The sequence below is a fragment of the Coffea eugenioides genome, chromosome 1, assembly GCF_003713205.1.
Source record: "Coffea eugenioides isolate CCC68of chromosome 1, Ceug_1.0, whole genome shotgun sequence".
NCBI lineage: Eukaryota > Viridiplantae > Streptophyta > Magnoliopsida > Gentianales > Rubiaceae > Coffea > Coffea eugenioides.
Genome location: NC_040035.1, coordinates 52,128,712 through 52,141,532, shown reverse-complemented (window position 1 = coordinate 52,141,532; position 12,821 = coordinate 52,128,712). Strand labels below are relative to the sequence as shown.

At 35.8% G+C, this 12,821-nt stretch overlaps 2 protein-coding genes across 3 annotated transcripts; one reads left to right on the top strand and one right to left on the bottom strand.

Moving 5' to 3' along the window:
* Positions 1-660: 660 nt before the first annotated feature.
* LOC113748634 (cyclin-dependent protein kinase inhibitor SMR10-like) lies at positions 661-1,556 on the bottom strand. Its single transcript, XM_027292137.1, has one exon. The coding sequence runs from the start codon at positions 1,369-1,371 to the stop codon at positions 853-855; it is 519 nt and encodes a 172-aa protein (XP_027147938.1). The 5' UTR covers positions 1,372-1,556; the 3' UTR covers positions 661-852.
* Positions 1,557-8,327: 6,771 nt separating this feature from the next.
* Positions 8,328-11,790, top strand: LOC113764937 (actin-11-like). Of its 2 annotated transcripts, none has more exons than XM_027308992.1 (5): positions 8,328-8,412; positions 9,218-9,290; positions 9,418-9,811; positions 10,358-10,971; positions 11,496-11,790. In XM_027308992.1, exons 2-5 carry the CDS (start codon positions 9,231-9,233, stop codon positions 11,559-11,561), a joined length of 1,134 nt encoding a protein of 377 aa, XP_027164793.1. In that variant the 5' UTR covers positions 8,328-8,412; positions 9,218-9,230; the 3' UTR covers positions 11,562-11,790. The 2 variants fall into 2 exon arrangements, with proteins under 2 accessions (XP_027164793.1, XP_027164786.1); XM_027308985.1 differs by lacking the exon at positions 8,328-8,412 and adding an exon at positions 8,419-8,561.
* The last annotated feature ends 1,031 nt before the right edge of the window (positions 11,791-12,821 follow it).

The following is a 12,821-nucleotide window of genomic DNA, read 5'->3' as shown; positions in this document are numbered from 1 at the left end:
AAGTTCTTTTTGGCTGAACATCCCCCGTAGCGTGAGTCGTCTCATGTGATAAAAGGCAGAAAGAAACATGAAAAGATACGAGTGAGTGGGTTGCAAGATAAAATATTTGCTATCCCATTAAATTAGTACGTTGGTCGAACCTTTGCTCAAAAAAGAAGGAAAAAGAAAAGAAGGTAACCTTGAAGTTAGGGACGCCCTATCATTTACTGTTTGATGAATTTCATGCATATCCACGAGAAAAGAGAGAATATCCCTCATCCCTCATTGTTCTGTTCATCGGCTCAATTCATTGGTAGAAACAACGGAGGATATTTGCATCTTCTTAAAATCAGTGCAACCTGTTACTGTCCCAACGACCCAAGTCAATGCCATCAAATACAGGAAAACACAGCACACACAGAGATCGCTTTAGAATCTGAGCTATCAAAAAAAATTTATTGAACCATCCATTTCTATCTGGAAAATAAAGGGCGATGCAAATTTGTACTAATTATTTAAACTGCAGTATAACATCTTTTAAGGGTGCTTCAAATCTGAAGTTCTTGCAACCAAAAAAATATGAGATGGATCTGATTTTTCAGGAAGAAGTAGAGCACCATAACATTTGAGTCTAAAGAAGACATGATGAAGAGAATGGAAATATAAGATGGTAAGGACAAATTAAAATGAGATGAATTTGTTAGCATATATTTTTAGCTAGGAAATTGTTGTCAACAGATTAACAGTTTAATACATGAATCAGCTGTAAGTGGAACACTCATTCCTCTCTCAATTCAACACAAGTTTCTTAGCTGATCAGTAGCTCAGCATCTTGCCTTGGTTAATCAATGAATCTCATATATAGTGACACCTTTAAATTTCTTTCCTGACTTTCTTGATCTTCTTCCCGAAATCTGCAAGTAGGGCTGGAGGAAAAAGTGATTCGATTTCATTTGACAGATCAAGTAAAACCCTTCTGCGAGAAGCTTTTTGGTTAGTAGATGATGGAAGAGACTTGGGCTTTCTTGGAGCCGGGGGGCAAACTTGTGGGATTTTATGATCCGCTGATGTTGGAGTTGTGCAGCCTTCTTCTCCTTCTCCTTCTTCATCCACCGTTAGTACTTGTCTTACCTCTGGCAATCTCACCTCCAAAGAAGAAACTATGTCTCCACTTCTATCTTCTTTCCCTTGTTTTTCGTCCTGATAGAATTCAGCAACTCTTTGATTCTTTTGAGGAACTTCTTCATTAACCTCAACTGATGGAGTAACTTGAGATACATCTTGAATTTCCAAGGTCGGCCGAGGCAAGAAGTTGCACTCCATGGTGTGTAAATCTTTCTCAAGGGAATCAGGAAAACCCATGAAGGAGCATGAACTGAATTTCAAGAACATGAATAGTTATGGAAAAGAAGTGGAGAAGAAATCAAAATGATGCTTAGAGGCTGAGTACCGAGTAAATATTGGAATAAAGAGAACCCTGGAAGAAACAGAAACTAAGAACAAGAAGTACTCGAAAAAGGCAAGAGCTTGGGATGCTAAGAGAGGAAAAGATGGTTGATATAGAAATTGTATTCAAGATTATAATCATAAAAGCATCCACCTTTTCATTTGTTTAGTGGACTTGTTTGGATTTTAGCTTTTCCTATGTTTCGGAGGAGAGATAGAGAAGGTGGAGGTATTCATACTTCTTCGGCGAAGGATCCAATGCATCACTTCTCTCTCCGGGTAGACTTGGTTTCTTTTTTTTTTTCTTTTTTCTTTTTTTGGCCTTTTTGTCCCCTTTCTTTTAGTTAAAAATGGTCAGTTATCAGTCAGACATTAGCTAGTAAATTAAAAGATTTTCAAGCGTACATAATCTTTTTCTGATGCTGCTAAGTTGTATGAACTTTGATGCATCTTGGCACGTGCTTGGATGCATGGAAACCATCTGAGGTCAACCTAGCCAGTCGTCCACCTTCTCATGATAAAATGAAAAATGAAAATTTTATGCATCAAATTAAGATCTGCAAAATGATACACTCAACATGAAAAATTGTCTTAAGAGAGTGTAGTTTTGTATTATTATTTTTATGTTTTAAAAAATACTTTTATATGTTTGTACAAGATTTAATGTTCACAGTACTAGAACTTACATCTAGAACTCTTTCGTAAGTCTACAACTGAGTTGCCTGCGTAAAACTATCCATTCAACATGTTAGGTTGTCGAAGGGCTACATAATTATTTACGTTAGACAATTCATCATTTGGTATATAGACTGGGTTGTTTAGTTATATTGCTGCAGTTGCATTTCTTCTTCTGCAATTCATCTTCCTTAATTTCCAAGTTATGCTCTATTCTGTCGACAAAACAATCTGCATTTGTTGGAGGTTTCGTTGAGATTAACTATTATTTGGTGGGCATGTTTGTCTTTGCATTTCTGTTTTATACTTCGCAAATAATTTCTGGGACCTATGAAAAGCTGTTTGAAGCAAAACCATGCAGAACAGTATTGGTTGCTTAATTCCTGCAAACTTTAAAGCAAGATCTATTCTGATTGCCAAACATGGCTAAAGCAGCACATCTAACAAACAAGTACCATACGCAGGATTGATAGAGGACGTGTAAGAATAATAGGTGCAATGCTTCTTCAAATCTGAGTTGAGATTTTAGTCTGCTCTCTGCTACCTTAGAGATTTCTTGTCCTTCTAGAAAGTGGGATTTTACGAGTAAGGTTCAATTACTTCCTCACGAGGAAAGTGGGATTAAACATAGGATACCCTTTGACTCTGCCTATATTATTGAGAAAGGTAAGCTTAACCGTCCTGATCACATTTCTTCTCCATCATCCTAATCTATTTGACTTTATTATGTCAAACTAATCTTTCAGTATCCTTTTCAAGCCACATTCATGTTTGGTATTTCTAATTGAATGTGAAGAAGTAAAAATACGATTATGGTTCAGTCAGAATATGGCCAGAACGAAAAATCTTAGTATCATTATTACGAAAGTATGAATGAATATATATACTCAGAAGCGCTAGCTGCAACGTTCACATTTTGTGGTTTTGCTGATATGCAAAAATTAGTACCATCTCTACCCGCGAATGTTTCATCATTCATATTGTTGAACATAATGTCCAAACTTGATAAATTGGCAGCAGTACAACCCATACCAGAAATGTCCCATGTACAACATTTCCAAAGAATTGGCTCTGATATAACCGAACGATGGCAGAACATGCATCAAAATTTACCCGCAGAAACATTAAAAATTTGCACACTAGAGAAAATGGAATGCATTATGGCAATCTTGATTAAATTATATAGAGCTTCGTTTGCGTTGAGGAATTTGATGAATGATTTGAAATTCACCCAAATCGCTTTAATAGTTTGGACTACTTAAGAGTTATTTGGATTTGTCATTCGTCAATTGTCAAAAATGTATTTTAAACACTAGAACAATTAGTGATAATTTATAAATTCAAATAACTCCCAAGTAATCTAAACAATTAGAGGAATTCGAGTAGACTTCAAATCTTTCAATCTAAAGGCAGCCTAAAGTAAGTATAGGTTGCCCAAACTTGGTTCATCCGTATTTTCATCTAATAAAGACTACATTGGCAACAAAAGAAAAGAGGACAAAATTTGGCATATCAACTACAAGAAGAAGTGGCTTTCATTTATTTAACCAACCCTAGCTGACTCTCAGTCGAAAAGGTATTGCATGCCCCATATACATGAAGGTGATTGACGTAAATATTATTAGATAAGGTAAGACTATCCATCATCATCAATTAATAATATGAATTACTAGTACTAGTGCAGCATGTAAAAATGACAAATCGTACATATTAGGTTGTCTAAATATTTTTCCCTTCTCATTCATCATCATCTTAATATGGTAGTACATCCTTGAATTTGTTACTACCTAGTTAGGCAATAATCACATGAACCCATCAGGAAAGCACAGATCAGTTGCATTATTATTAAATAGAATTGGGTGAGGTTGGACAAATTTTTGATTCACATGAGTTAGGAAATGTTCTTCAAAGAACTTTAGGTGGAGTGATAATAATTATAGATTAGTTGACACCCAATCCATTGACAACCGAAACCTCACTCAGATCTCCCCACCACCACCACCAGATCCATAATCTATCCTAATAGTTTAAAGAAAGAAAGGAAAACAAACAAGCATCTAGACTGTAGAGCATGGGATATCCACTGAGCATAGCCTTGGATCATATGCCGCCACATGGCCCCACTAATCTACCCGGTGAGAGAGGAAGATGATCATGTTTACGTTTTGCAGAGTGGCCAACATGCATTATTCCCCACTGTCATTTGTACTTCATTCTGCTTTGGATTCCCTCCTTCAAATGTGGCGGGGAAAGTTGGGAATTGGGACTTGGACTTTGTTTACCATCGACATTAATTTATCAAGAATTTACGAAAAAAAAAATCAAGAATTCACAATAGCAAATCGTAGAAGAGAATAAAGAACTAAGATTTTCTTATCTGCATTTCGTGGGTGGGACTAGAGGTGCAAACGAATTGAACCGTTCGCGAGTTCGAGTCGAGTTTGAGTCGAAGTCGAACTGACCAAGTCGAAGTCGAGCTCGAATTTGAGTTCAAAAATACTAAATTTGTTGTTCGCGAGTCGACTCGAACTCGATTATATATATATTTTTTATTTTTATTTTAATAGTAAAATTATATATATTTTCCTAATATTTTTATTATTCATTAAGAAAAATTATTATTTTATTTATTTTTAAAAATAAAATAATTATTTTTTAATATTTTTAAAGGTCGAGCTCGACTCGAATTTGAATCGAGCTTGAATTTGAATTTGAGTCGAGCTCATTTTGAGTTCGTCAAGCTTAAGCTTGAGTTCGAGTTTTGTAAAATCATGTTGAGTCTCGACTCGATTAGATCGAAACTCAACTCGACTTGATTCGACTAGTTTGCACTCTTAGGTGGGACGAATATTAAGAAGCTTGGAAAAATGTTGGAAATTTAGTAGATTCAGATAGATTAAACATTACTTATTATAATTGTTTACAATTTTAATGTGTATAGTACTAACTTGTTTAATTAGTAGTAGTATCTTTAATTACCACTACTAAACTATCTGCATCTGCTGCATATATACTGTTCACACCATTTGTGAACATAATGCCCCCACATTTGTCTTCATTATTAAACCCTTTTTTTTTTTTTTCCATTTTCTCCCCCGCTGGATGGTGGACCATTGAGAGTATGCTGCTGGCCGCTGGGAAGTGTTGCAGAGTCTCATGATTTCCTCCATCATCTCTCGAGGAAATAAAGATTTGATGAATTGTATGTGAAGAATGTAAGGTTGGCGGGACCCAAAGGGATTGCTTGGATTTCACCATCATCCACATGATGACTCATGAGAGAACTGTGGCTTACTTTTTTTTTTTTTTAAATGCGTAATCCCTTCATTCCATGGTTCCGCGGAATAATTGGCAAATAGTACCCGGCTACATAGATTTATAATTTTGGGAAAATTTTATGTCGAAGCAGCTACTAGATAGATATGTCTAGTAATTGTTTTCGTTTCCTAATCAATGGAGCACTATAAAAGAGTTCCACGTCAATATAACATCAATGAAAAAGTTACACGTAAATATATAAACATCTCACTTGATTTCATTCAACGTGTATCTTAACAGTTGTTTCGAATTAACATAAAACTCCTCGACAATTTTGTCATATATGGCACGAGTGAGTGATGTTGTAGTACTCATTCTTCTTGAATTAATTGCTTCTAATCTAACAAATGAAAGCAAAATACATAAATTCCTCCGGACCAATAAATAACAAGGTGTATATAAAATGTCCTCTCAGGATGTTCCTATGAGTCTATGAGGCCATAACTACTGCTCAGATTCAAGATGTCTCCATTTGGCCCTTGCTTTTGCTGATGATCATGTGTTAACAGCAAACTCGCGGTTAAAACTGTGATAATCGCATTTAATATCCATGTACACTGACTACAAAAAGTAGAAAACCTTTTTCTTCTTCTCTTTTCCTTTTCTCCTCCATTTTGCGAATACTTCTTTCAGAGATTCACGTGTTAATCTCTCGCTTTCTAAATACACTTTTCCTTCCGGCCCAGATGTTGAAGGACTTTTTATCTCGTGTTCTCATGTTGTATAAAGTCAGTACCGGGAGAGTGGCGTAACGGGGACCATCTTCGTTAACAAATTTTCAATTTGGTCAAGGAAAAAAAAAAAAATTTTCCGGAGTTCATCACCAATATCACGTACGGTTTTTGTTATGTTCTCACAGGACTGAGATCCATCTAACTTTTGATGTTTTCATTTCAGGACTTTTATGGAAATAATAGTTAGTGTGTTTGGATAACTACATTTTTTTCAAATAATATATCGCCTGCACCATAAATACATTTGTCAATTTATCTTTTTATATTCTAAACTATTGTTTTATCTCACATACATCACATCAGGAAAAGTACTACAGTAATTATTTCAGATAATAAAATGGTGTGAAGTTATTATTGCATTAAGAATTTTTCTAATGAATTTTCAACAGGCACTTGTCATTTAAAGTCTTCAAATATTCATATTTATGTTTTGTGTGGTACGCACTTTTCCAATTTAATATCATTTAGACAAAAGGAAAAAAAAAAAAAAAGCACTGACACCACTATTAAATAATTGACCCCATACAATGATCATAATAGCACTCAAAAATCAAAAGGAAAAACTAGATAAAGATGAGTATAAAAAATGTAATACGGTACCGTTAATTATACTCTGCCACTATTTTTTTTTAACAAAAAAAAAAAAAATCAGGACCAAACCAAACGAGAGAGGAAGAAAGTTGTAACACATTCCTCTTTTATATTCAGGAAGCAGTGTTCATAGCACTCTTTTCATAGTACAGATGTTTGTTTTTATAAATGAAACTTGGGCTTTTGAGAAACAGCAGTACAATGCGTAATGCAAGGAATAATGAGAAGGTGGGGCTATGAAATACTATGAAAAATGAATGATGGTTAGAAGCAAAAATTGACGCACACTCTCATGCTACACATATAATTGCACCCACTCTCATGCTTAAAAGCTTCAATCATTTTGCTTCCCCATGTCCCATAACCTCCTGCAATAATCATCTCCCCAAAGGCCAAAGCTTTAGAAACCAGCCTTAATTACTTGCTGCAAATATCAAATTCCAACTGTTTTACAAATTCTGTATGTTACTGCCCTTGATTAGATTCCTGCAGGCTCTACTAATTATAGCAATTCTTTTGTCTAAATTCCAAATTTGATCTGGGGCGATTTCTCCACTATATTTTTTCAAAAATTTTCGAAACCTAGTTCTAATTATATGTATTTATTTATAACAACTTTAAAAAAATTTACTCATTTTATCCCTCCCAAATGTTGTTATCAGTTAAATACTACCCGTTATCTTTGACACTCATTTTCTTTATAACTTTCCTATGGTATACCGACATCTACTCTTTTAATTAGCATAATATATCAATAACAATAAGAGTAGGTAACAAGACAAAATATAATCTCCCCAACTATATATGTAGGAAAATAATAAATATGAATGTGTTTACACTATAAAACCCTCAATGTTTAATTGTTGTGATCTTGCATTCTCATATTTTCTTAATTATAATTTTATCATTCCTATACATAAATCCATATTATGATGTTTATATGGAGGATTTGGGACACTTTCAGAGACGTCCCACGAGAATCTTCACAATTTACTTAATTTTAAAAAAAAAATCAAACACCAAAAAGAGGATGCCTTCAAAACACGGATTAAATTTTTGAATTAATTTTTGTACACTGTTACTAATTTATCCGCTACCCCTCATGTATACTAATTTGAGTTTCAAATTTAAAATTAGATTACGTGGCATTCATCCGCTACTCCTCATGTATACACTCATTGCGCATCAAAAGTGTCTATCTTAAATTTTCCTGTAAAGAATTACCTTAATAATGATGATATTCAACTTCTTTTATTGTTTAATAGTTTATATACAAATCAAATAAGGGCAGTATGTACATAGGATACACTAGACTTTTTCTACTTACGTTATCAATTGTTACCGATACATACATTTTTTTTAGGAGGATTCTGTAATTTTACGAATCTCAGGGGAGGTATCTGAGATTATGTTTCATGTTTGTTGTGATGTCGCTCTTCCTTCTTTGTTCTTCCCCGAGTAAGGAGTAAATTCAAAAGAATACCAGCCGCAACCTCGGAAAGCTGAGAGTAACGCAACACTTGTTAAGACTCGAAGAGGCCGAACATTTTCCACCCGCGGAAAGAAAGAAAAGACTGAGCGGATGGGCGAGGCTGTCGACAGCAACAAATGCGGATGCTCACTAGCAGGCCTGCACGCATTTATAACCCAATTTCATCTCGATTCGGAGGTTGGTTTCAGTTTTATTTCCCTTCTATTTTTCTCCTCTTATATCTCTCCCTATCTGTTTTACAGACAGTATTTCGATTGGAAATTCCCATTTCTGAGGCCCTCCCGGCCAGCAAAACCAACCAGAAAAAGGAATTTTTTCCTTCTAAGGTAGCCCCCCTCTCCTTTTCCCTTTGCCTTTTTTATGAACTCATACTCTCAGAGACAATCTAGCGAACATTTTTTGGTTGCCAGGCATAGTGATGCAATGTGTATCCGATTTTACGCGTATTATTTATTTTATTTATTTTGGTTTCAGTTTCGGTTTCGGTTTTGATGGTTGGTATTCTATTGTATCGAGGGTCTGAACAGTTTTTCTTTTGCGTCAGAGGGGAGGGAAACAATTACTGCCAATAGTAGCAATGAGAGTGGAATACGGTCTGGGAAGGGTACATACGACGTATTTGTATAACTAAAAAATATGCTGAACTTACTTGTGATAATGTGTGATCAGCCCTTTTTCAGTCATGAAGCAGGGCCACGGGGATATGCAGGCGAGAAATATCATTATTCTTATAAATAGATTACTGGTAATAGAAAGATCATAATTTGAGGAATGAACTTCTAATAATTTACCATGATTTGCGCATTTGGTACCTGAAGCTTTACATATCGTAAAAGGGCAAGCCTCAGAGCAGGAGAGGGGCTTGCTTTGTTTTGTAATGGAGAGTTTAGGTCTTGCTGGTAGCCTTACACTCTAGGTTGAGGTTTTCTCCTTTTGTAATTTTCCTGGGAGTGTTTTCTAACTTTGAGTCTGTCTTTCCCAGCTGTGAATAAAAGATGGCAGAACCAGAGGATATTCAACCGCTCGTCTGTGACAATGGAACAGGAATGGTTAAGGTACCAATCACGACATTAGTGTTTGAACTTCAAACAGTGATTTATTTCTAAGTTGATCCTGAGTATTATTCATTGCTGTAAGCGAGCCTCTCCTTGATCTTTCTTCCTGTGCGATGCCTTTTTTCAGGCAGGGTTTGCTGGAGATGATGCTCCCAGGGCTGTTTTCCCTAGTATTGTTGGCCGCCCACGTCACACAGGTGTTATGGTTGGCATGGGCCAGAAGGATGCATATGTTGGGGATGAAGCTCAATCAAAGCGTGGTATCTTATCACTGAAATACCCAATTGAGCATGGTATTGTGAGCAATTGGGATGACATGGAGAAGATTTGGCATCACACTTTCTATAATGAGCTTCGTGTTGCCCCAGAGGAGCACCCAGTTCTACTCACTGAAGCACCTCTCAACCCAAAAGCTAACCGTGAGAAGATGACCCAAATCATGTTTGAGACATTTAATGCTCCTGCCATGTATGTTGCCATTCAAGCTGTCCTGTCTCTCTACGCCAGTGGTCGTACAACTGGTAAGTACATGTGTCAAATATTGCATTATTAGGGTGGCAATCGATGGAATATATGTAGCCGATGGCAGTGTATGTTAGAGGACATCTGGAGTTTATCATTATTCATTTTGCCTTTTTCCTCCTGTGATTCTGTTTTCTCTTAAATAATCACCAATAAACCAAATAAATTAGCATTGACATGGTTTGAGTTTCAGTTTTTATCATCTGGAGTCAGTTGCCGCCATCTATGCATTAGTTTTATGTCCAATTATATGAATAAGAAAATTGTCTAGAAGTGAGAGATAGAACCATAATTTAGAGTTGTGAATTACTTCTTGCTAAAATTTATTAGGTCTTGCATTTTTGTTGATTATTCTCAATTTAGAAATTTTAGGAGTAGCATTTTAACATCTTTCTAAATTCTTAATTTCAGAAGATATTCATCCTTTGGATTTGTAGTATATTGATTTAAACATCCACTTTGTTTCACATATGTCATTTGAAAATGCCTTGGGGTGGTTTTCAAGTAAATGCTGATATGAACATAGTGCTGTCTGTTTGCTGCAGGAATTGTCTTGGATTCTGGAGACGGTGTCAGTCACACTGTTCCTATCTATGAAGGATATGCTCTCCCTCATGCCATTTTACGTCTTGACTTAGCTGGTCGTGACCTCACTGAGTATCTTGTCAAAATCTTGACAGAGCGTGGCTACTCCTTCACTACCTCAGCTGAGCGTGAAATTGTTAGGGATGTGAAGGAGAAACTGTCATACATTGCTCTTGATTTTGAGCAGGAGTTAGAAGCTGCAAAGACCAGCTCTTCTATTGAGAAAAACTATGAGTTGCCAGATGGACAGGTGATCACCATTGGGAATGAGCGTTTCCGATGCCCAGAAGTCCTTTTCCAGCCTTCATTGATTGGAATGGAAGCTGCAGGCATCCATGAAACCACATATAATTCAATCATGAAATGTGATGTCGATATTAGGAAGGATCTCTATGGGAACATTGTACTCAGTGGTGGTACAACAATGTTCCCGGGTATTGCTGACAGAATGAGCAAGGAAATCACTGCTCTGGCCCCAAGTAGCATGAAAATTAAAGTGGTGGCTCCACCTGAGAGGAAGTATAGTGTGTGGATTGGAGGCTCCATTTTGGCATCTCTAAGCACCTTCCAGCAGGTAAGTTGTTCTCTATTTGACTGTTGAGAGGCATAAATGTTAGCTATAGCATTCAGTAAAAGTTTTTCCTACCTGCATTTGAGTTAAACAAGAAAAGAAACAATACAGTTAACTTCTACTGCCCAGTGCATCCATTGTGTATTATGAACTGCAGGGGTTATTGACTTAGATATATGAAAGTAAAATAGACATGAAACCCTGTCAGTTTCATTAGTAAACTCATGTGGTAGCATATTCGGCGTAGAGGACTGAACATGTTGCGCGAGCTTAATAATTAACCGCTTGTACCAACTTTCATACACTTCTCTTGGAACTGATTTTTCAATTTATTTTGCAAATCATCATTTTGTTTAGTTTCAAAAGAAAACAATCGTTATTTATATGCTGCTTCCAAACTGGATTCGCAATACCTTGTTGAGTCAAATGATTTTCTAAAATTTTGTCCATTAAGTGCATGCATGTGTGCGTGCTTTAAATGAAGATTGGGTATAACACTGGTGAACTGTTTCTGTTTTGGAATGCAGATGTGGATAGCAAAATCCGAGTATGATGAAGCTGGTCCTTCCATCGTGCACAGGAAATGCTTCTAATAAGTTGGAATTGAAATGTGCAAGATTTCTGACATTCGTTGTTTTGAACATGAACTTGCTGCCTGCAAGCTCTTGTCAATTCCACTGTCATTTTGTTTCAAGAGCAATAAGTAAGAAACTAGTGTAGAAAAGTGCAGAAAATAAAGATCTTGTAATGTTGCTTTTTCGCGTGGCTTGTGTACACATTTTCCTTGATGCTAATATAAACCGCTTATATCTTTTCTGTTAATTATGAATTCACTGGCCTGTAATTGATCTGCATTTCTTTCGACACCTTATTGTAGTCGGACTAACGAGTGATAAACCACATGGCGAGAGTAACAAATGCAATTCAATGGCCACAAATTTTGATGCCTTTCAACTTGCAGAGATTAGCATATACTGTGTATAAGATGTGCGTGCTTGAAGGCCAACAATTCTCTGAGTTGCTCAAAATCCTTTAATAACTAAACCTGACCGGGAAATTTGTGGTTTCTTGATATCCGAGTATTGGGCTAAAATCATTCATTCACGAGTGGCCCAGAAGTAAAGCAAATAAAATTGATTGAACAATTAATCTAGTCTTCCCGCGAAGAGTATTCTAACGGGCTTGTGCCCTCATCAAGACTTGAGCACGTTAGAATACTCTCTGCTGCGACGAAGTAGACCGGACTCAAGAGTCAAGATCAAACTGGTTTTATCCCCTCTCCCTCTCTCTCCGACGCAATTTGACAATTTTTTTTCCTTTATGTTCTCTCAATTTGTAAATGAGATATATCCGTACATTATTGTGTTGAACAATAATGTTTACAGCCTAAATCAAGCACCATTTTCCAAAGTACTATTTGTATAACTCTAATCTTTTTTTTTTTTGGATAAAATATCATAATTTCATTAAAATTTGTACTAATGGCAGAAATTACATTATCAAACATACACAGATATCAAAGAACAAATTTGAAGAAAGGATACTCCAGATCTAAAGAACAATAAAAATTATATTATAAAACTGCAAATTCAGAAAATAAGATAAAATAATTGTAACTCTACAGATATCTGTGTATGATTTCAATCGTTTCATTAACCGTTTCAAGTCCAGATATTATGGTGAGATCTGACGAACAGATCTAAGAGAATTTCAGATCTGATAATCAAAATCTGAAATAACTTAGATCTAATAAAAAAATAAAAAAAACTTATCAAAACAAAGGACGCACAGGAATTACGGAAGCACGAAAAAACTTTTTGTCGGTTTTGCTTTCTTCTTAAATTATTGAGGAT

Bases quoted from the DNA above. Each gene is read 5' to 3' on its own strand.
- LOC113764937 (XM_027308992.1), top strand. From the start codon at position 9,231: ATGGCAGAACCAGAGGATATTCAACCGCTCGTCTGTGACAATGGAACA. The intron at 9,291-9,417 runs GTACCAATCACG...GCCTTTTTTCAG, and splicing joins ATGGAACAGGAATGGTTAAG to GCAGGGTTTGCTGGAGATGA. The intron at 9,812-10,357 runs GTAAGTACATGT...TGTTTGCTGCAG, and splicing joins CGCCAGTGGTCGTACAACTG to GAATTGTCTTGGATTCTGGA.
- LOC113748634 (XM_027292137.1), bottom strand. From the start codon at position 1,371: ATGTTCTTGAAATTCAGTTCATGCTCCTTCATGGGTTTTCCTGATTCC.